A 24565-nucleotide genomic window follows, 5' to 3' on the forward strand; every position below is an offset into this window, starting at 1 on the left:
TGGGGATGAATCCGACTTGTCCAGCACAGTCCCGAACGCCTGGTGCCTCCTCTATGCGTGGCGCAGATCTCGCACTAGAAATGAGTCGCTCGGACTACATTAGCCGCTAAAATGGCGCCGACTCTAAAATGGCGCCCAGGTCCCAATGTGTCAGGCCTTAATCCCTCAACCCACGCCAGTGAATCACCCCTCGGTGCCTCTGAGCAGTGACTACACAGCACAATCGCAGACTCCGTCATTAACGGGCTGCCCCCTCTGTCGCCGCATCCGACACAGAACAATGTCTCGCTGCCTTGGTAGCCATGAGGCCTCCGGGCCGTGCCAAGGTTGCAAGGGCAGCCACGTGAAATTGTCCCAGCCGCCTGTTTAGTTGCTCCCCACAGTCTCCGCTATGTCAGCCCCCATTGCCAGCAACACTCGGAAGGTCACCACTCCATTGTAGTGTGGGCCAGACTCTGGGCCCCGGGCCCGGATTTCTCTCTAGCCGGCCAGTACAGGGGCAGCACGACCTCCAGTGCACCACCGCTGCCCAATGCTGAGTATAGTTCGGGCCTCCGCACCACATCCTCCGGCCCACCACCAAAGGCCTCTAGGCGCCGCTGAAACTGCTCCGGGCACCGCAAGGTGACACCCTTCCCTGTGTGACAGCTCCTCCGTGGGGCTTTCCCTGTCCGCCCCGGGTCCCGCTCCTCACCGTACAGGGGTCGTGATGTGCTGCTACTCCCGTGTCCTTAATTATGTGTCAATCGCGTTTTCACCGCAGGCCGGCGGCACCGTAGGCAGGCGAGTCCGTGGGTCTCCGCAGGCCTCAGGCCCCAGGGGGAACACAAGGCCCCAGCTTCTATAGGCCTCGGGGGCTGCCGCGCCCTCTGCCAGTGCTGTCTCGCCCTTAGGCAGGTCCTCTGGTCTCCGCCACACCAAGCGCAGCAGCCCGCGCAGGCCTCGTCCGGGACACTCAGCCACAGCCCGCTAGCGTCTCCGGGCCCCACCTCGCCTCTCGCCTCCCAGCAGCAACCGCCAGCAGCGCTGGGCCTCAGAGCCCACCGATCCTCCGGGGGGGCACCGCTCAGCTAGTACCACAGGGCGCCCGGGCCCAAAGCAACACCCGGTGCCTCACAGCAGCGCTCCAGTAGCAGCGCAGGCCTCTTCAGCGGTCGCCGGACCCCAGGATACTTTTCGCGCCTTTCCTCTGCAGGGCCGCGCTGCCTCAGTCCGCCTGCACACCTACTCCTCGCAACATGGGCACGAAAGACACCTCTGAAGGAGAACTTACAGGTGAACTAGGGGTCTAAGGACGGAGCTCTAACAGATCACGTCCGCCATGTTGGCTGGCTGGCCACGCCCCTCTCGCAACAGATCCATTATAATATATTAAGATCTTTTAATTATTTCTCCCAAAAATTAGATGCTTAGTATTTTCTGGATAGTCTGATTGCCTCCTATGGATATCAATTTTATGCAAACATAGATGCCTAGGTTATTCAGCGTTTGGATGTTTACGCCAACACCCTGCATGATCGATTTAAAAGTTATCTCTTTGAGGCGGATAGCTGGATGAACACGAATGCCCTATGTCACAATTCTGACAATACAGAGGTTCTGGTCTTTCCCCTCCTACGGTTTGCCTAACCGGTGGCCTGAATCTCTAGGTAAATGTCCCACACCGGCTGCCAATGTTCAAACCCTGGGGGGCATATTTGACATGTAACATTTTTTACAGTATCATCAGTGTACAGAATTATATACCCAAAACATATTTGGGGAAAAATAAATATTCTAAAGGTAAAGCCTATCATAAAAACTGATTGATAAGAATTTTTCTTTGCTTCTTGAAGTTCATATGGGTAGTGTAAGAAAAATGGAGCACAGGATAAGGTTTCTAGTTGTGGGAAACTGATCAATATAAGGTTTGCGCTTTCATTACATTTTTTTAATTTGGTAGTTTACGTCCTTGGGAGAGATTTACTCTTAAAAGTGTGTCCAGGTTGTAATTAGGTGATAGACTTTAAAGATAAGACCTATCGTTTCTATTAGTATTTCATTTCCAGCAGTAGCCAATGCGATGTCCTAAGGACAGAGGTATTCTGCCCTATTAGTATTTCATTTCCAGCAGTAGCCAATGCGATGTCCTAAGGACAGAGGTATTCTGCCCTAACTTGCAAGTTCTAGAACTGGACAAAATTGCAGCATTTAACTCTGACACAGCTGGCACCACAAGGATTCCTTGAATTCCCTTAATTAAAAATGTTTGATCACACCTCTGATATTTCATAATTGGATACAATAGATCTTTCTTACATTGGTATGTTTCTGATAATTTGTCTCTTAGATTTTTCTCCCATCAATCCACCTGTCTTTATAGAGCAGGAGGGTTGGGGAGGGGGGGGTGGCTGTGGATTGTAGCCACTATCCACTATGGTTTGTGTACAGTTCCAGGTCAGCCCAGCCTACCAAAACTATGTTCTCTGCTGTTGCTACAACACAAAAATATGGTACACCATCCTGGGACTAAAAGAACCTGGTCCAAGGCAGAATATTTTTCTTCATTGATATATATATATATATATATATATATATATATATATATATATATATATATATATATATATAATAAGATCAAAATAATTGGAACACAAATTTCCAAGCAGTCTCACTTGTTTGGGTCCAGAATGTCGAGCGTGTCCAATATTCTTCCCTTCGTCCCCCACCTTCATCTTCTCAGGGCTCAGTTTGAGCCAGGAGCAGGCTTTCTAGTCCATTACCTCCAAAATGCACTTGCGTAAGCTTGCAACTGCTATTCCTAGATCACCATTTATCTAAAGGATGATCTAGGTATTTTCCATGTGCAATTTGAAGAGAAAGGCATAACGGTCTGATAGGATTTGCCCTTGAGTTAATACAGAAACGGATGGGTGGGCTTATGACCTCTAGATTTCAGTACTAGAAAACCAGGCATATTCCTGAAACTGACAATGATAGTGTAACTGTATCTTGAAAGCCTTTGGCGCAAAATTTCATTTCTATTTCTCCTAGGGTCTTGAAAATGTTTATTGTTATTTGGAGCGTGAAGCCTTATCATTAATACCCTAAGATGGCCGCTTTTGGAGCATATATTGTTGATGAGCAGTAACCGTGCAAGTAAACACTACTTGGGTGCTTGCAGCTTCCTCTGACTCTGTCTCTTGTACTTTGTAGGTGATGTTGAGGAAGGCACAGAGTATCTATTCAAAACCCATATGTGTCCAGAATGCAAACGCTGCTTTAAAAAAAGGACCCACCTGGTGGAGCACCTACACCTGCACTTCCCGGACCCTAGCCTCCAGTGCCCAAACTGCCAGCGGTTCTTCACCAGCCGCAGCAAGCTTAAAATCCACATGATGAGGGAGCTGGGAGAGAAAAGCCACCGCTGCCCACTCTGTGACTACAGCTCTGTTGAAAAGAACGCCTTGAATCGCCACATGGCCAGCATGCATGAGGACATTTCTAACTTCTACTCAGATACTTATGCCTGCCCAGTGTGCGAGGACAAGTTTAGACTGAGCCAGACTCTAAAGGAGCACATGAAGACCCACAAGGCAGAGCAGCAGCTGTTGATATGTTTCCAGCAGGATTGTGGAAGTTCCACCACCGACCGCAAAGAGTTTGTACGGCACCTGAAAGAAGCTCATAGCATAAGAGCAGTGGAGTGCCGCTACCATGCCTGCTCCCTACTCTTCACCACACGCGAAGAGATGGAGCTGCACCGCCAGAGCCACTATGCTTTCCACTGTGATCAATGCACCTTTGTCTGTTCCAACAAGCATGCCTTTCGCAAACACAAAAGGCAGGGCCACCCAGGCAGTGAGGAGCTGGAGTGTGATTTCTGCCCCTTTAAGACCTTCAATCCGGTAGAGTTCAGTGACCATGTGGGGAAGATGCACGCTAATGAGAAGATCCACAAGTGCACTGAGTGCGAATTTGCCACAGCACACAAACGGGTTCTGATCCGGCACATGCTTCTGCACACAGGTAACACAGCTCATCTTGTCCTAGAGTTTACCTTTATCAGTGTCTGGCCCTACCTTTCATTTATCTTGCTTATTGCGACTTAGAGTACTGCTTATTTCTGCTCATCGGCAGAAATACTGCTTCCACTCTAGTCCATTTGTCCAGTTTTTGCTTTGAGGACTTTATTGATCCCTTTCTCTGGCAATTTACATGTGTGAAAATCTTGGGGGTGGAGGCTATTACATATGTGGGTCATGCGAGTAAACCACAAAAGAATGTGTGATTAGAGAAATCCTTGTTGCAAGACAGCTGCTACTGTTTTTAGTTTTATAACCTGCAGCAACATTTTTTACTTAAATATAAAATATTTCAGAGGTAGTTGAGTTGGCGCACATGTGGTATGTATTGTCTATCAAATATGGGAATTAGTCCTCAACCGCTTCTGTCTCTCTGTTCTGTGTACAAGGTACACTTTAAAGCACGCTCAATATGGTGCACCTGTTGTCTATCAGGGAAACTGGCACTGTTGCTTGTTGTGCTGTGCCTTTTGTCTGTGTGATGCAAGCTTGCATCATTTTTCTTTGTGATTGATCTCTTGTCTCTGTGAAGAATGTTTGTTCATCTACCGTTTATGCTGTGTGTGTTGTGTGCAGTGTTGTATGCACTGTACCTTTAGTCTGTGTTGCTTACATTACTGCTCCATGCTGTACCAGTTGCTCCTGGATACGGAAGCATGCATTGTTGCTGCTCACGCTGTCTCTGTTCTGTACATGTCTACTGAATGTTTGCTGTGCAGCCTCAGTGCTGCGGCTTATGAGGAAGCCTGCACTGCATTTGCCCATGCTTTTCCTTCTGTGTGTAGGGGTGCTATTGCCCATGCACTGTTTGTAGTGTTTATGTATTGTTTATGGAACCCTCCAAGTTCTTTTACATACATCCTTTCCATATTCAAAGCTGATATTTTCAGACTAGTGATTTTGGATCCATAATGTACTTTAAAGAATCCTGACCTATTTACCATCTCCATCCAAATTGTCCTGCCACTGCCTGCTTGCCGCTTTAACATAAAGGCTTTGGGTTTGTGCCTGAGTGGAGTTTGAGCTCACCCTCCTCCTCTTGGCTCTAGGTGAGAAGCCCCACAAGTGTCAACGCTGCGAGTTCACCTGCAGAGATGTGAGCTATCTGTCCAAGCACATGCTGACGCACTCCAGTGACAAGAACTACATGTGCACCGAGTGTGGCTATGTCACCAAGTGGAAGCACTACTTGAACGTACACATGCGCAAGCACACCGGAGACCTCAGGTATGGCATTGCACACAATTTATTATGGATGAATGAAAAGTGTATGTGAGATCTACACACAATATTAACCATCACTGGCAAAACCAATAGATCTGGTCTTAGTAAGTTAATACATAGCCATGCACAAATGTGCACAGATTGTGCATGTCTATGTACAGGCTCCCTCTTCCTGTGCTTTCTTTGTCATTGCTCTATTTGTTTCTTCCCCAAGCCTGTGTTCCTTGAGGTTCGTGTGTGTTATTATATCAGTCTCTGAGTTTAACATCGATGGGCTGCATGAAGGTGATGATTTTGAAAGGAATACAGAACCTACCTGACAAATCATACTTGAAAGGGTTGAGGATTTGTATGTCTTATTTATTTTAAGAAACCATGTCCACGGTAGACCCATCATTGTGGGCATGAAAGAAGTAATTTTATAGGGTGTTGTCCAGCAGGGTGGATTTGAAAGGGATCTATCAATGTCTTATCTTTTACCCAGTGGAGGTTAAAATCTACGGGTGGCATTGCAGGTCAGAAACGTACGAGGCCTGCTTTGATGTGATGATGTGATGTTATGGTTAGAAGGTTGGTCACTAGGTTGGCAGTAGATGATTCTTCTGCGACTGCCTGGGCAGACTTTGTACTTGCGACATCAGCTCTGGAAAAACTGACAATAGGATCTGTTGTCATATCTGTGATGGTAGAGTACTCAGTTGCTCAGGGTATTAGTGCTTTGCTTGTAGAGGAATGCTGCAAAGGGTGAAGAATGTACTCTTCAATAGAAAGTCTAACTGAGGTTAGGAGAACTGAGGTTGGGAGAGTGTGATTTGCAGACTTTGTATCATCTTAAGGGGGTGATCCACCTTCAGTTCGATGTGAAATAGTTAATTTTGGGGTTTGTGCTCTGATGAAGAGTAACTAGCGGTAATGAAGTGTAAGGTAAGTAATCTCACCTCTCATTTGACTCATGCCTACGGGTGGTTGGTACTTCTGTGGAGAGTCTGCATGCTATTGCTATGTTTAAGCTGGGCTGGACCTGAGGATTGATTGGCCTGGGAGGCTGTTTAGAATGGTGATGGTGGCTACCGTGTTAGTACGTTGCAGTAATTCATCATATGTCCTGAAGGAACACTTTTCTTTCAGGTTATGGTCCAGACTACCTTTATTTATCCTGCCATGACTGGCTACACAGCTCGTGTAAGGATCCAAAGTAATGTAGAGATTTATTTGACACAGAACAGCGTCCAGCGTACCAGTGACCAACAGGCTCCCCAAGACCACTAACACATCCTTGAATCAGACCTGTGATACTGTGACGATACAGCTCATTCGCGACTGTTGACGTCTAGTCAACTCTCCACAATGTGATACGCTGGTCAAACTCAGAGAATGATGGTGCCATGGTCCGGGACACCTGCCACCCAGCAGCTTGCTTAATACTCCTCAGGGTGTCGAGTTCAGGGGTTAGGCTGTGCAGGGTGTTATGCTAAGCAGGCTCAAACAGTAACACCGGCCAGGATCAAACAACAATAGTTCCTGGGTCAGGGGTGAAGCCAACCAACCAGTCCCGGAAGTGGAGGCTATCCAGTCTCCGGGGCTGGGAGAGGCAACTGGGTTCTGGGAGGTAAAAGGGCATGTTAACCAGGTTCAAGATTAGAGAAGTGAACCTGGCCACAATTCCTTAAGGGATAATGGTGTAGTCGTGACCATGGGTGGGCAGCGAAGTCTAGGACAGGCTACAGGCCAGACTCAGAGTGAAGATACTCTCCCGTAAGCTGACAAACAAGTGAGTTATTCTCCTGCAACCTCTTGAGCAGTGAGGGGCTAGCGACGCCCCCTTTGGGCATAATGCTGGTCACTGGTATGGGCTCAAGAGCTACCACCAATACCCCTCTTCGCTCATCCATATTTACCACACTAGACAACCCTTCAAGAGAGACCCGTTTCTATACCCAATACCATTCACTCATCTGAGTTTCCTGCGTTGCTTTGTATGCATAAAAGGGAGACGCGTTGCTTTGTACGCAGAAAAGGAAGACGGCAGAGTGGTTCTGCAAGCCTGTAGCGCAGAACACTAAATGGCAAAGTGATAGTATATTGAGCAATTTCAAACCAGTCTCGACTTTTTAGCCAGTAAAACTGCATGCGGGGATCAGTAAATCTACATATATCAGCGCTTCTACGCCTCGCTGAGGCTAGTAAGCACTATATGAAACACGATTGTAATTCCAAGAGAAACAACAGGTTCCAGAATGCAATGCGCCACTAGCTAAAGAGTCAGGACTGTAATGAGCGCCTCCTGCCAACTCTGCTCTTGCATTCCAGTCGGCTGCCGTATTCCTCCTCACCTGGACATGTTGTTCATGGCACCTCCGAGGTGTGTCACGGGCTCGTCCTATATGGTCCTGGAGGGGCCAGCAGCTGCAATCTGCCAGAGCACAGCAGACGTATCGAGTGAGTTTTGCTAGTGAACATCCCCGACTCCGAACCCATAGTTAGTGCTTCGTATTACCGGGGTAAATGGTCCTTCTAGTTTCTGAAAAGGCAAACAGACAAGGGGGCTTGTCTGGAGCAGCGTACACACCAGGGATGCTTGTGTGTGTATATATACTTGTGTAGTGGGCTGCGTCTGTGGGCCCAGAGCCTGCACTGTCTGGGGTTCAGGCTGGGCAAGGTCAGAAGCAAGCGCTGCATGGGAGACCAGCACAGCCACGCTATTTAAAAACAGATTGCCTCTGCGCGCCACTGCTGGCTCCCAAGAGCAAAAAGCTCTGGGAGTAAACATTTCCCAAGAAGCTGGGACATCCACACACCTTTTGGCTAATTGCGTACCAAAGCCAGACACAAAGGCCAATAGCTTGTGAGCACCACACGCACGAGCTTCTACTAAAGCTGAAGAGGTCAATTTCCTAGAGCAGCGCATATGCGCTGCGCTAGGCTCGACCTAAAAACGACTACGTCCTCTTCTGTGTTTCTCAGCGAGAAGTCTTCAAAACTCCAGTGGGACCAACCTACTTCAAGTATTCAACTAAAATTTCAGTATCTGCTCGCTCAGTGATGATTTTTCTTCTGAAAATGTGGCAAAGTCCCTTTCTGCATTAGGAATTAGAAACCTTTTCAAACGTGTTGCCTTCCTCACTTTCACTGGGCCCAATCTTCTTTTTGTATCTGACTAGGGCACCATTACGGTCGGCTTCAAATCCAGGACTACAGCTTCTATAGAGTATTTTTGACACTTTTTCTTTTTGGTGCTACATTGACTTTAGTCTTTAAAATTCACATCTTTGGTTCCTTTTGTATGATTGTTGTCGCTTTGATCATATTTTACTTATTCTACTGTGTATGCACTGCTTAAATACTTACGCTATGCCTTTGATTTGCGTATGACTGCTTTGTGTCATGTTACCAGCTACTGGGGATTAAGAGCAGGTTTTTAAAATGTGTGACATCCAGCAGGTGCCTTAATCCTTGTTGAGGTGGACACTTGTCCACCCCAAATAATAAGCATTGGCATTGCCAATAGGTCTAGCCTTTGGGACCTTACAAGTATTTAGGCATGCACCACATTAGCATGGGTGCTACAACTTCTACTGTTAGTTCAGGTGGCAATGGTGAAGGGCCACACACACCCAAGGATGGGCTTCTGTGCTATTTGATAAAAAATTTGATAGTCTCTTCAAATTTCATAAAAGTGTATTTCGTATACAAAGTAGCTCTGACACTAATAGGCATATTAAATCCCTGCATTGAGAAGTACTTAAAGTGTTATTTTTGTACAACTGTTATTCTGTAACAACGAATCTGCCAATCTGTTTTCTTTAGTTGTTCTTTGTCAAGAGAATACTGAGAACCATTTACTGAAAGTACATTGTTAATGTCTCAATCCTCGAAGTAAATACAGATTTTTCTGCTCGGACTCCCCAAACAAAGTGTGATATTGGAATCCAAACTGAACTAAATTGTACCCGCTGCTAACGAGAATATGTTACTGCCAATTATTTTGGGGGGAAAATGATTAGAATTCAACAGTGAACCTCTCTGGTGAGGTGTTTCGAGAACCACTCCCTTAGAAGCCTTGGGTTGAACTACTCATTAGCCGGTTAAATTGAACTTCATAACTATCAGGGCACACTGAACAGCCCCAGGCCCGCTTCCGTTTTCCTCAAAAGCCCCTGTAAAGTGTCCAAGAGTGTCTGGATACCTTCACGACATGTGGTGTCCCTGAGAGTGAGGGAAATCCAGTATTTCTCTGGCAGCCTGTTTCAGACCAAAATGTACAAAAACGCAGAAATAAATGAATTACTTCATTGGTGGAAATGTTTTTCTTAGGCTGCACAGATTTCCGCAATAATGTTTTATTTATTTTTTTGCAGCTTTTATATAGCGCGAATGTGGCCAAAGGGCAATAGAGTGCTTTACTCGAGCATTAAGGCATGATATACACTCCGAACTGTTTTGTGTTTTTTTTAAATCATACAGAGGTTAACTGGTTATCACAGAATTACAGGAGGTGGAGCATATGCCGGGACTCGTACCTGTTTGGGTTAGTTCCAAAATCGGCACTTCTGTAAAATAAGTACCATGGCACGAGCCACAACATTTAATTGGCCAATGCAAATCGTTATGAGCAGTTTTGTGCCCCCCCTTCCTAAAGTGACGTCATAAATGAAGTACAGCTCCGATTTAAAAGGGGGCTTTCCTGCCAAAGGTGAGATGCGGTCTCTGTAAAGGAAATATATGTATAATGGACAGTGCATATCTACTGTGCAAATATATTAACATGGAAGCGCAACAAAGTTAGTCCGATAAATGACATTATATTGGCAGTTATATTTGGAAATTTGAATTGGTGGATAAACTGGAGGATAAACTGGAGGATATTTTAAAAATATGTCATCATGGTGCATTGTTTGTGCTTGTCTGTGTCGTCTCCACTGTCGAGCAATCGAGCTGTCGAGCAATCGACCACGTTCCATAAAAACAAGCACGCGTGGCCCGCTAATTGAAAACAGATGGCCCCTGCGCACTGCTGCTCGCTCCCGCAAGGTGGATGCCAGCACAAGCACGAGTGTAACAAAAGTGCAGACCGATTTTTAAAGGTACTGTCCTAGAGCAGCGCTTGCACGCTGTGCTAGGCTTGACCTAAAAATAAACAACAAAACAATAACATGCTACTGTGTCTGCAGACGCGGTCGCTCCAACACGCTGCTCCCCGCCCTGCCTACCTGGTTGCCACTTGGTATCGTAGCGCGTCGCTGCTTGTAATTGATCTAAACTGCCTGGTTATCGCAGCGCTTTGCTGCCTCTATTGCGAGTTTACTCAGTTAATCAATAATATCAGACTGCTGCCACAGAAGCGCTAGAGCGCTCTAACTGATTTTATAGAAATCCCTGGGACAGCGTAGCGCTAGATTAACTAAGTGCGCTGTTTATTAAGTTTGATTTACCGGCTTTGTACCTAAAGGTGTGCCTGACTGTACCGGTGCCACTGTTTACGTTATCGCTTTAGGCGGCCGTCCATTTTGTTTCTTGTTGTTGTTGTTGTGTGCCTCCCTGCCCAGGTCTCCGCCTCGCTCCCGCCTCCCAGCTGACCCTCCCTCGCCCCTCCCCTGCCGCTATCCACATATGACAGATGCCTATGCGCGCAGCGTTCACGCGCAGCGGAAGCGCCCCATGCGCACCGAAGGTGCGCCAAAGGTAAGCCCGTCTGCGCCCGTCCACGCCTGGCCCGCGCCCAGCGCCTGTCCCCCTACTCTATGCCGCTCCCAACCCCCCAGAGTAACTTATGATGCCGCTACTCTCCTCGCCCTCAACCCCGGACGCACCCCACTATGCTGCGAAGCTACCCCAGGACGTACCCACGGCCCATTCTCCTGCCTCTCCTGTAAGTTCAACTGCTTCAGGACCCTCACCAAACACACTTCCTCCACACACAGCTCCGACCACAACGACTTGAAATGCATCCTACTGAACACCCGCTCGGTCCACAGACATGCAACAGAACTCTGGGACCTAATCGACACTGCGTCACCTGACATCGCCTTCCTTACTGAAACATGGATGAACGCATCTTCTGCCCCCGACATCGCCATAGCCATACCGGACACTTACAAGATCATTCGAAAAGACCGCACCGATCAAACTGGAGGAGGCATCGCCATCGTCCATAGAAACACCATCAAAATTACAACCAGCTCTGACGACAATCTTGCAACCGCCGAACACCTCCACTTTCAGATCCACACCGACCCCAGGACCACCCTTAGAGGCACCCTCATTTACAGGCCCCCTGGCACCCGATCTCAATTCAGCGACGACATCACTGACTTCGTCAGCCCGCACGCCCTCGCCTCCGAGAACTACATTCTTCTAGGAGACCTCAACTACCACCTTGACAACATACTCGACAACAACACCACCACCCTTCTGGACAACCTGTCCAATCTCGGACTCAAACAACTTGTTGACACCCCCACTCACACAGTCGGACACACGCTCGACCCTATCTTCACCTCCAGCAAGCACATCTCCTTCGATCACACTACAGCTCTCCACTGGACGGATCACAGCTGTGTTCACTTCAGCTACAAAACAACCCTGACCCACAACCGTCCACAACCCATTCCCCGAAGAAAATGGAACAAAATCACCACCGACCAACTCCTCACATCACTCAGCCAAAACACTCCCACCCTAGCAACGGACCCAGACCAAGCGGCCACCAACCTCAGGCAATGGATTACCCACAGTGCGGACGAACTAGCACCCCTGAAAAAACACCAGTTGAAATCATCCAGCAAAAAGGCTCTCTGGTGCAATGATGACCTTAAAAAATCCAAGAAGACATGCCGCACCCTGGAGAAGAATTGGAGAAAAGAACCAACCTCAGACAACATGGCCTCCCTCAAGACAGCCACCCGCAAACACCACCAACTGATTCGATCCGCCAAGAAATCAGCATTTAAGGACCGTCTAGACAACAATTCTCATAACAGCAAGGAACTCTTCAATATCGTCAAAGAATTCACCAACCCTTCCGCAGCATCCAACGACATCACTAACTCCCAAGACCTCTGCGATGCGCTATCCTCCTTCTTCTACAACAAAATTGCCGACATCCACAACAGCTTCAAGAATACTCCCAATGACCAACTCGCCCCACCCCCTTCAGATCCCACCCCTCCAACTAACAACCTCAGCTCCTGGAACCCAATCACCATTGAAGACACCATTCGCCTCATGAACTCAATCCACTCTGGCTCACCTTCTGACCCCTGTCCCCACTACATCTTCAACAAAGCTGACTCCATCATCGCTCCCCAACTCCGCGATGTCATCAACTGCTCTTTCAACTCCGCCACCTTTCCAGAAATATGGAAACACGCCGAAATCAGCGCCCTTCTGAAAAAACCCACAGGAGACCCCTCAGAACTGAAAAACTACCGACCCATTTCCCTCCTCCCTTTCCCGGCCAAAGTCATCGAGAAAGCCGTCAATAGCCAACTCGCAGCCTTCCTTGAATCCAACAACTCCCTGGATCCCTCACAGAACGGCTTTCGAGCCAAACACAGCACCGAAACCGCCCTCATTGCGGCGACTGACGACATCCGAGCACTCCTGGACAACGGTGAAACAGTGGCCCTCATTCTACTCGACCTCTCCGCCGCCTTCGACACTGTCTGTCACAACACCCTCATACAACGCCTCAACAACATCGGCATTCAAGGAAAAGCCTTGGACTGGATCATCTCGTTCCTAGCCGGGAGAACCCAGAGAGTCCGACTCCCCCCTTTCTACTCAGAGCCCACCGAAGTCATCTGCGGCGTACCTCAAGGCTCCTCACTCAGTCCCACCCTCTTCAACGTCTACATGAGTCCCCTCGCCTCCATCGCACGTCAACACAACCTCAACATCATCTCCTACGCCGACGACACCCAGCTAATCCTTTCCCTCACCAAAGACCCCAACACCGCCAAAAACAACCTTCACGAAGGTATGAAAGAAGTAGCCGAATGGATGAAACAGAGCCGCTTAAAACTCAACTCAGACAAAACGGAGGTGCTCATCCTAGGATCCTCCCCCTCAGCTTGGGACGACTCCTGGTGGCCTTCCGCTTTGGGATCAGCGCCCACACCCACAGACCATGCACGTAACCTTGGCTTCATTCTAGACTCCTCTCTCTCAATGTCCAGACAAGTCAACGCCGTATCGTCCTCCTGCTTCAACGTCCTTCGCATTCTCAAAAAGATCTTCCGCTGGATCCCCCTCGAAACAAGAAAGACTGTCACCCATGCACTGGTCACGAGTCGACTGGACTATGGCAACACACTTTACGCCGGAATTACAACAAAATTGCAGAAAAAGCTCCAGCGCATCCAAAACGCGTCAGCGAGACTCATATTAGACATCCCGCGCCAAGAGCACATCACCGGACACTTAAAAAACCTCCACTGGCTTCCCGTCAACAAAAGAATTACTTTCCGCCTTCTTACCCACGCACACAAGGCCCTTTATAATCTAGGACCCGAATGCCTCAACACCCGACTGTCCTTCTACTATCCCACCCGCCAACTAAGATCATCCAATCAAGCCCTCGCCGCAGTCCCGCGCATCCGAAAAACCACCATGGGTGGCAGATCCTTCTCCTTCCTGGCTGCCAAGACCTGGAACTCACTCCCCACCCACCTCCGCCTTACTCAGAACCACATCTCCTTCAGAAAAGAACTGAAAACATGGCTATTCGATAAACAGTGAACCCCTCCCTCTAGCGCCTTGAGACCCTCTGGGTGAGTAGTGCGCTTTATAAATGTCTGAACTTGAACTTATTTAATCTCTCAGCTTGGTACGAGGTTGCTGTTTTCAATTCCCCATCAAATAAACACACTCTTAATTAGACTTTCTTGTTTTAATCTACCATTCTGCTTTTGCGTACTTCCAGACAAGCGACCATTGTCCACTCTCAAAGCATTGTCATGCGCCTCTTGCATTAACACAGGCTCAGAAAACTCACTCCTTTCATTATTGAAATGGGCTCTTTAATCCTAAACCAATCCCAACTTTCCATTTATTCTTTTTCCTCAAAAAAATATTGCAGTCTTCTGTTCTAGTTAGTCAGCATGAACTTTTCCCTCCATGTCTCGCGCGTAAAACTTCTCTCACAGATGGGGCTCAATTGCAATGTTACCTTACTGCCTCATCAGTTGAAGCACTGTTGTAGCGCTGTATTCTACATAGCCACACAAAGAGTTGATCGGTACACACACCACTTCATCATCAGCTTTTTCACATCCTTCCAACTTCTGTATGCACTTTGAACACATTCAATAGTACCCTATTAAACCTTTCTCCCAAACCTTTATTGTGTGGCCTATACACAGGCGTCCTAAAATGCGTAACCCCAATCTTCTTCAAAAAGTCTGCCATGATATCAGACACGAATTGCACACCACTGTTGGGAAGGATGGGGTCTGATATTCTCTTTCTCTAATAAACACATTGTTCAAAAACTTGATGAGATTTTTGATAGTGTGTTTACTCGCAAATCTGAGTTCCACGTATCATGAAATGTGATTAACTGCCACCACCGGATACCTTAGTAGCACAAGGAGAATGTGAAATGGTCCTAGAAGGTTCAAACCAACTTTCTGCCATGCCCTGTCTGGACATGCATTGATTACATGCATCTCAGGAGAGATGCATGTAATCAAATGTTTATTCCTCCCTTTACACTGTTTATGCTTATCTGAAAGAGACACGTTAGTGATAGATTCCTTACCTTAGAATATCCCCAGGCGTCAGACTGGATCCGGAAAATCTTGCGTAGCAATACCCCTGCGCGCCGGTAGGCGTCGTCCGCGGCTACGCGTCCGTCGTCGGCGTCGTTAGCGCCGGAATGACGTCATCGGAGTACTTGGACGCCGCCCATGCGCGCTGACGTCAGTTCTTCTTTTTTCCGCGCCAGCTAGCGCAGATCCGGAGAAGCTCTACTCCTTAGTCATTTTTTGACTAAACTTTTTGATCTTTTGATCATTTCTTTTCTCGAGTCTTCGACTCCTCACGGTGCCGGTAGAGATGCCCGGGTTCAAACCCTGTTCGAAGTGCGACCGACTGATGTCGGTTACGGACCCCCATCGCCGGTGCCTGAAGTGTTTAGGCCTCGACCACGATGACCGCACCTGCTCCGACTGCCGGGCCCTGACTTCTAGGCGGGAGCGGTCCCGCAAGCGACTCGATCTCCGGCAGTCGGCCCCGCGCCATTCCAGGTCCCGGTCCCACGGGAGGTCGAGGGACCGGTCGCGGGGTCGGAGTCATCGCAGCTCCGGGAGTGGACACCGGTCGTCAGGATCCAAGTCCTCAGGTAAGAGGCATGAGAGGTCGGAGCGACGTCATCGTTCCTCCGACCCACCCAGACGCTCGCACGATACGGCCGGGTGTTCGGGTGACACCACCCACGCGGCTCCGATGGAGTCGCAAGCGTCGCCGCCTGCCCCACACCTTTGGGTCCCTGGTCACGGCGCGACACCAGAGGAGGTCGAGCGGTACCTCATGGCCATGAGGTCCCTCCCTTCTCAGCCGGGTCCAGTGGCGCCTCCGGGCCCGACGGTCCCGGCTGTAGGCCCTAGCGGGTCGGGCGCTTCGGCCCGACGCCGTCGGGTGAGTCGGCGCCGGCGACTTCGGTCCCGGCGCCGCAGGACCTCACCGGATTTGCTTCCGGATCCGGGTCATCGCCGGTCGACCTCACGACCACGCCGCCCCCGCGTGTGTCACCCCCGGCGCCCACTGTGGACGCCGTCCCCAGTCTTCCCTTTGGTCCGACTCTGGCGCCGGAACGGCGCCGATGGGCGCCGCTTCCGACGGCTTTTGGAGATTTTTATTTCCATGAGGAGACCCTGTCTGTTGACCCTGTTGTACAGGGGACGGGTGACGAGGGTGACTGGGAGGGGTCCGAGGACCCTCTGGCACAGGAGTGCCAGTCTCAAGAGGACTGGACATATGAGCTTGGGGAGGCCAGTGGTATTGACACTTCGCCAGACACTGGATTTGTCTCCCCTCCCACCGTGGCTACGGAGGAGGGGGCTGCTTACAGCGTAGTGTTGACGAGGGCGGCCAATGCCTTAAACCTTGAGCTCCCCGTCGCGGCCGTAAGGACTAACCTCCTCACTGAGGTCCTTAGACGGCAGGCAAGCTCCAATGAGCCTCTACTGCCGTTTAACGAGGCTTTGTGTGACGTTCTTGTGGGCACTTGGTCCAAGCCCTCCACAGGTCCGCCTGTGGATAGGAACGTGGCCAGACGGTACCGCCCGGCCCCGGGCGACCCTTGCTTTTTGTCCACCCCACCCCCGAGAGTCTGGTCATCCAGGCCTCCACTTCCCAGACCGCATTCCCGACGGCTCCGCCCGATCGGGAATCCAAGAGATATGAACAATTTGGGAAGAAGGTGTTCTTGTGCCTGAGTTTGGGGCTGCGGTCTGCCAATACCGCTTGTCTCTTGGGCCGCTACACCCAAACTCTGTGGGACACGGTCGCGGACGTGCTGCCACAGTGTCCGGAGGAGGTCCGGGCGAAACTCGCCCAAGCCCTTGTGGAGGGCCGAGATGCAGCGCGATATTCCATCCGGTGTGGGCTGGATACCACGGACTCACTGGGCAGGGCGATGGCAACGACGGTGGCGGTTCGACGCCACGCCTAGTTGAGGTCCGCCAACTTTTCGGCCGATGTCCAGGCCACTCTTCTGGACATGCCGTTCGATGGCCGTCGCCTCTTTGGCGACAAGGCAGACCATGCGCTTGAGCGTTTTAAGGACTCCAGGGCTACGGCCAAGTCCTTGGGTCTTGCGGCCCCACGCCAGCAAACGGCTGCCTTTCATTCCTTTCGTGGCCATGGAAGGGGCGCCCCCACACGTGCTGCCAGCCACGCACCGCAGAATGTTCAATAGCGCGGTGGCGGTCGTGGAAACCCCCTCAACGGCGGTCGGGGACAACGGCGAGGCCAGTCCACACCTCCCTCCGCAGCACCTGCCTCAAAACCTTCCTAGGCTGTGTGTTCAGACCCATGTGACGCCAGTGGGGGGCAGGGTTCGCCATCACCTCTTCCACTGGCACACTGTCACGTCGGACAGGTGGGTGCTGCAAATCGTCCGAAGGGGCTACTCCCTCCCCTTCGAGGCGACCCCTCCAGCCATGCCACCGGAATTCCACCGCGTGTCGGGTGATCACTTGCAACTTCTGCAAGAGGAACTCACGGCCCTCTTGGCCAAGGGGGCCATCGAGCGCGTTCCTGGGCCAGAAGTAGGGTGTGGTTGTTACTCCCACTACTTTCTGGTACCCAAGACGGGCAAAGGGGGCCTATGCCCTATCTTGGACCTACGGAACGTCAACGGCTTCCTCCGGAAGGAGAAGTTCAAGATGCTGACTTTGGCTCAGGTCTTCGCTGCCCTGGACCCTGGAGACTGGATGGTAGCGTTGGACTTGCAGGACGCTTATTTTCACATCCCCGTCCTGCCGGCTGGCCAGCTGTGACCTGCGGTTCACAGTAGGCCACGAGCACTTTCAGTTTACCGTGCTCCCCTTCAGCCTTACCAGCGCCCCACGGGTGTTCACGAAGGTGATGGCGGTGGTCGCAGCTCATCTGCGCAGGTTAGGGGTGTCAGTTCTTCCCCTACCTCGACGACTGGTTGTTGAAGGCGGGCTCACCCCAGTCGTCAGCCACCTCCAGACTACGGCCGACCTCCTGCACTTGCTGGGGTTTTCCATCAACGTGCCGAAGTCGCACCTGTGTCCCTCTCAGATGCTCCTCTTCATCGGATCGGTTCTAGACTCGGCGCAGTTTCGGGTGTATCCTCCCGAACAGCAGGTTCGGGATATTCAGGCACTGATTCCGATCTTTCAGCCTTCATCCCGAGTCTCGGTCAGGTTGACGCTGCGGCTTCTGGGGCTGATGGCCTCCTGCATCCTTCTGGTTTATCACGCCCGGTGGCGGATGCGGGGTCTGCAGTGGGACCTGAAGTTTCAGTGGGCCCAGCATCAGGGCAACTTGTCCGATCATGTCTTGATCTCGGAGGGCACTGCAAGACAGTTGCGATGGTGGCTCACGGACCGGGGTAGGCAGATCCCTCTCCCTACCCCACCCGAAGCACGTGGTTGTGACGGACGCGTCCCTCCTGGGCTGGGGAGGCCACATGGGAGAGGCGGAGATCAGAGGCCTGGGTGATGGTCTGTCTTCCGATATAAAATAACTTTCTTCATACTGTTAAATGCCACCTGCCAATCCTAATTCTAGTCAAGCTCCCCATTTATTTTTAACAGTTTTTGAAAAACGTGTAATGGGAGTACATTTTTTCAAGGATTTGGAAAAAAAACCTCACAATCCCTCTAGAGAATGTAATTGACCTTTGTCCTTTAGAGATAATACATTGGTAATACTATTAATCAGATTAGCGCTTGCAATAAACATTTATCTTACGCAATAATGCACCATTGACACAATCAATAGCGCATTTTAATCAAAGATCAGCTTGTCACACAGACAGGCTCCAACATTTTTAACTTTCTTAAACCTGTTCAAGACGACCCTCTGAAATACTGAGGTGGCAGATACCAGTCCAAATGATATCCACTAGAATTGAAATGTACCACCAAGGAAACAAGGCTGTTTAGTATTTTGAAGGTGGATTTAATACCACCGGTTGATATGTGACTTTAAGATCCAGTCCGGTGTACCATTTGGCCTGACTCTCCTGAGCAATTAGATGTTCTATCCTAGAAAGGGGAAAATTCTCACCCCAAATTGCATTGTTTTGACTCCTAATCTTGACATGTGCACTCAAGTCACCAGCTGTCTTGCAAATGAAATCTAATTAAAAGCCAAAGTGTAGTATCAACTGCTTCAATAATACCTTGTCCGAGCATGTCAGCATTTTGTTTTCCCAAATCATTCCTGATGCTGTAGGGTACATTATGCGGTTTGTTTGCTGGGATTGTGATGTTTTTTAGGTTTATTCTTGTGAATATAATATTTGATGATACGGATTGAAAGGAACTTGGAAATTCAGCCTGGTGCCAACATCCCTAAGCGGGATTCCAACTCCTAAAGTTGGTATGCCTTTGTTGCAACCTACACCTTTCCTCTGATTTCTTGATCTTTAAACATGATGTTGTCCCATAAATAACCTCATAGCTCTATCATATTCTCTTCATATGCTATTGTGGAGATGTCTGGTGGAAGAGGAATCATGTGAGGACAATTGAGCTCATTTTTATTAGCAATTGAGGGAAAGTGTCTTCTTCTGACCCTACCTGCAGGTCAGTAAATTTCTCCTCTATTCCCACCTTTATCCTGGGGTCATCACATTTTTAGCTTGAGCCTAGCGGCAGCGCGCATGTGCTGCTCGCTCTGCGAGACCTCTGTAGTAGAGTATGGGAGAGAAGCCGCGCGCACTCTCCTCCCATATTTTTCATTGGCTTGTGTCTTTGTCTTTGGCTTGTTCTTTGTCTTTGTAAATGCTGCCTTCGGATTCGTTAATAGGCTTGTTAGTCCCTCCATAGTACGGCCTTGTCTTTATTTGTACCCTTCCATGGCGACTGGCCCTTTTACTTCAGTGGTTACACGGTGTTGTAAACCGTTTTAGGACACTATTGTAAATTTCCTGATTCATGCCCTTATATAGCTATAAATCACTATGTCCTTATATAGGCATAAGAATCATAACCATATTTAGTCATAGCTCATGCAGTCCAAATACGGCAGGGCTACTTACACTAGTTCCGAAAATCTACAACGATTTCTTGGAAAACTCGGCTTCAGCAGCTAGGGACTTTCCCTTGCTCGAGAACTGACTTGTCCAAGAACTCATGGAGTTTTTAAAAAACTGAGAGTCTTTAATGACGTTATTATGTCAAACTCGGCAACTTCAAGGTATAAATATGCCCACACTTGCCTTAGCAATCACACAGTGGTTTGGAGTAGCTCGACTATCTACTTGCCCGACGCATCCTGCTACAGCAAGTGCCGAAGGAAGCCGACCCTCCAGCAGACACACTGAGAGAGACGCTGTCTTTTCTCCTGCCGAGAAATCCAGCTCTAGTGTTTCCAAGCTACCCTTGCGTGTTGTTGGGAAATCGAGTCCCGAGACTGACCTTCTTCATTCTAAACTAAGGTACGGAGCTGATTAGAACCTAAGAGAAATCTTGGACAGATTCTTGGCAAAAGAATACTACATTTATGCTACACCTCACTTACTTCTTCCCTCGTACTAAGCTTAGGTTAGGTACACCGGGGTAGGCGTATTTTAGAAGCACCAGTTGAGTACACACAATGATTTAAGTAGGAGCAAATCAAAACACTACTTGGTGATGTGCAAATCACAAATATTTGCGGAAACTCAATTTCCAAACATTGGGCTCTATGTAGTTTTATCAGTAACACCACGTCAGTGGGAAATGTGGCAATATCAGTGGAAACTCTGCTGACTACAAATAAGTACACGCCCACTTCATACTTCAGGTATGTATTTATTAAAAGGGATTTGAAAAACATTCCTGCTCCAGCCCTGATGACAATGCGGTTAATGAAAGTAAGTCAGTGGCCATGTGTATCCAATATGTTGTAGATTAGCGTGGAGCAAACGTTTAGTCTATTAGAGAAAACAAAAGTATTTTTTGGACAGCAGACATGCTGAACCCGCGTGTTTGAAGGGGTTCGCATATGCGATCAAGAAAAAAAATGGCGGCTCAGTGAATTAAAACATTTGCCCAGAATCACATAATTTGAAACCATTTTATGTGCCAAGAGCATTATAATTAGGGCTCCCGGTTTTATGGTATTTATTTTTTTGCCATTTCCGTCTGTATTTATCCATATTTATTTTGGGGCATTTTTTCTGTATTTATCCACATTTATTTTTGCCACAAGCAAAAGACGACGCTACAGCTAGTATTTTTCGACATTTATTTAAATTGACAATTGTATTTGTTTTCTTGTACAATATAGGCTATATTGTACTGGAAACCGAATAAAAATTTGGTTAAAAAAAGGGCAGGAAGTGTAGGGTGGAGAGAGAAGCGTGAGGTGGAAGCATGACTCTAGAGCCTTTGGTGTTTGGTAACCCAGGGGATACTAACAAAAAACTCTGGGCCTATATAATCCGACCCTTACCCCGGGGGCACTCTATGAGATAAAAAAGAGCAGCATCCAATGATGGTCATATGGTTGTAGGACCATTTTAAGGGTCTGCCAACAGAGAGTGCACAGCACCAGAGCTGACTGTTAGATACAGTTGGCAGTCAAAGAAGTTTGGAACCAGGGACTCCAGTACCACTGCCTGCCCTGTAGAACCTGACAAGGAAACACATTGGCTAGGCATGTGCCATCTAATGCTTCAAGTGTTAGAGGGTTGTTAAGGAGAAGATCTGCATAAGAGTATTGCCTCAATCTGCTATAACCAAGACACCCAATAGAAGTATTTAGGTTCTAGTCCTTGTTGCAACCTCCACACCACTTACCAAGGTTTGCCTGCAACCCAACAGAAGTTGGCTGTAAACACCTGCTCAAACTCTTGTTTCAAAAGGCCAGGAAAAAAAGCGTAAGGTAGTACATGGCAGCTGAAGCTAGAGCACCTAAAAAGAAGACTTGCAGGATCACACATTGCATTCCAACGCATCTGTGAATTAGGGTCATACTTGCTCCGTCAGCTGAGAAGAAACGTCCAGCATCAATGTAAGCACACAGACTATCTAAGAGAAGCTGCTGACATGTAAAGGAACACAGTAGTGATGTGCATGCATTTATCGTAACAGGTACACTTTGGTTAAACAGCCATTTGAAGCAGTGTCGTCACTAGGTGGCACAGTGCTCAAGTTGAGAACAGTGCGACACTGGAAGTTCCAAACACTACAAATTTGCACGTCCTAAAATTGCACTTGCTGAACTCACATAGTTCCCACCACAGGAGCGAAGGGCCTCGGAGTTACCAGGAGATGAATGCTGCTAATGGGTGGTGTGGTGTTGTGGGCCCAGGCGGGGCCACCATGTGGATCACTACAGGTGGTAACCATAGCACCAAGACAACGCCAGTGGAAGTATAGCAAGTAGGAGGGAGGTGAGTAGTGAAAAACAGTCCGCATTTTGAGGGCTTGTTTTGCAAACGTCGCTCCTGTCCCTTTAATTAATTTAATTAATTGCAGGTTTATATAGCGCTAGGAATCGACTCCCGGAGGAGTATCTCCACGCTTCGACCGCTGGGGAACCCGTCCTGGCTCACCCTGAGAGATGGTCCCAGATGGGTATCTCTAAGGTGCGACCAAGCATCCCCGGCGATCTGGGGGGGCCGTTGTGAAGATGAGGCAAGCTGATGCCCAGAGTTGCCGCGTGTGGTCTCTGACTAGAGTAGGCACCGAGGCGAGAATTATCGAGTCCGCTGACCCTGGTCCACGACCCTGCCGCGTCGGGAATCGAACCCTGGTCCCGGGCCGTTCTCTGCTTACGGGTCTGACGCCTCTAACCAGTGAGCCACACTTCTCCTCAGCTTGCCAGCACAAAGGCACTGCGTTACGACCGTCGTCTTTCATTTTGGTTCCATGCCCCTCTTAACCATCTCACAGTCACTGGACGGGCAAAGATCTCTCTTTTAGCCCTTCACTAGCTGTAAAATGTGCCTGTGGGGATCTACGGTGCGGGGGTCGCATACAATATAGCTTCAGGAGCACTTTCAGCCCAAAAGACACACATTTAACCACATGCTGATAAAACAGATCTCAAAGTGTGATTGATGGCCAGCCGCACCCGAGTACTTAACAGGTCTTTAAAAAGACCATTCACTAGTTAACGAGGCTTTATTGTTTTTTTTCACCCCTTCTCATCAGACTGCGGGCCGGGCAGTGTCTACAGGACCCCCCTGTGCTCAGTGGCTTAAACAACGAAACGTAAGGAGCTGCCTTTAACACGGGACAGCAGAATTGTTTATTTGGAACGACGGCAGCGTGGCAAAATTTGATAGTATTTTTTTTTCTTTGTGCAGATTTCTTTATTTTATGGCTTACAGAGGCTGCTCAAGGTTTCTTCAACTTCGTGGTAGGAGCTGGAACAAGTTTTCCCCCACCAGCACACCTTGCGGATCACAAACAGGCAGCTGCTGCACAATTATCTGAACAGGTCAAATAAACAATAAAACAGGAAACAGAAGCAGCTGAAGAGTGAAAGCTGAAATACAACATTGATTTAAGAGTTAACTTAGGTGGCCAGATTTGAGATCGAGGATTCAGAATAGGCGACAGACTGACAAGCTAAGGAGCAGGCTTGGGTGCACTGCCTGTAACTGTGAGAGAATGTATATGCTCTAACAGGCCGTTATTTTACATTATTCTGGGAAATGTGGGTGGGACCCCTGTACATCCTCAAACAGATGCAGGGAAGTGTCCCATAACGACACCATAGTGGACATTTCTCAATCACACCATTCATCATGGGAGAAGGACTGCTGGGTTCCCTCTGGCTAGCCATCTCATTGTCTGCCCAGAAGACTTTCTAGGTCTTCCCCACGACAGAAAAAGCAAGAAGGCACGAGATCAAGGGAATGTACTAACACTCGTCATGTGTCTCCAAACACTGCAACTGGCAGCAGCGGCCCTGTACATATTGTCGTCGGTGCCAATTCAGCTTTGAGCAAACGTGCAGGTGTTGGGCCCCTTCAGAAATCAATGCAGCGGTCTCTTCCGATATCCGTGCTAGCGCCTATTCAGATATCACTGCTGCAGCAACTTTTCTTTCGACACTCTCTGCCCCTCCAAATATCTAGTGCCCCTGCCCAGTCAGATGATTGCGTCCACCCTTGTTCCCCCGCCCAGTAATCTGCTAGCACCCTCCCTGTGCCCCTGCCCAGTCAGATGTTGGTGCCCGAAAGCTCAGATTATCGGACCCATTCATGTTTGCAGCCAAGGCACTGACAGCTTGAGTAGCTTTTGAGCTTCAAACAGTTCAAGGTTCCAGCTGCGCCATGTGCTTCGGTTGTCGTCGCTGGACCATCCTCGAGCTGGTTTCACAAGCAGTGGCTGCGGTCACTGGCCCCTGTTGTGTGCGATCTGCACCTCCAGGTGGGATGGAAAAGGAACGTCCAGCTGGAAGCTGAGCCCGGCCTCGGCCTCCATGGTGAACGCTGCCCCGGCTCCTACGGCAGGCTCCTGCTGCGGCGGCCTGAGCTCCGGACCGGCCCCGGGGGGAGGCGGATCGAGGGCTTTGCTAGTATTTTCCCGTTTCTAAATATAAATACAGACAAAGGAAATATAGATTTCCGTCTGTAT

The 24565-nt window shown here is 49.0% G+C and overlaps 1 protein-coding gene across 1 annotated transcript in view; it reads left to right on the forward strand.

Moving 5' to 3' along the window:
* Window positions 1–24565, forward strand: part of ZNF142 (zinc finger protein 142) — a 68216-nt gene that overhangs the window by 20897 nt on the left and 22754 nt on the right. The window contains exons 5-6 of the mRNA XM_078679233.1: window positions 3196–4008; window positions 5114–5291. Coding sequence (XP_078535359.1) covers window positions 3196–4008; window positions 5114–5291 — 991 coding nt within the window. The remainder of the gene's footprint in view (window positions 1–3195; window positions 4009–5113; window positions 5292–24565) is intronic.

The sequence above is a fragment of the Lissotriton helveticus genome, chromosome 3_1 (assembly GCF_964261635.1).
Source record: "Lissotriton helveticus chromosome 3_1, aLisHel1.1, whole genome shotgun sequence".
Classification (NCBI taxonomy): Eukaryota; Metazoa; Chordata; class Amphibia; order Caudata; family Salamandridae; genus Lissotriton; species Lissotriton helveticus.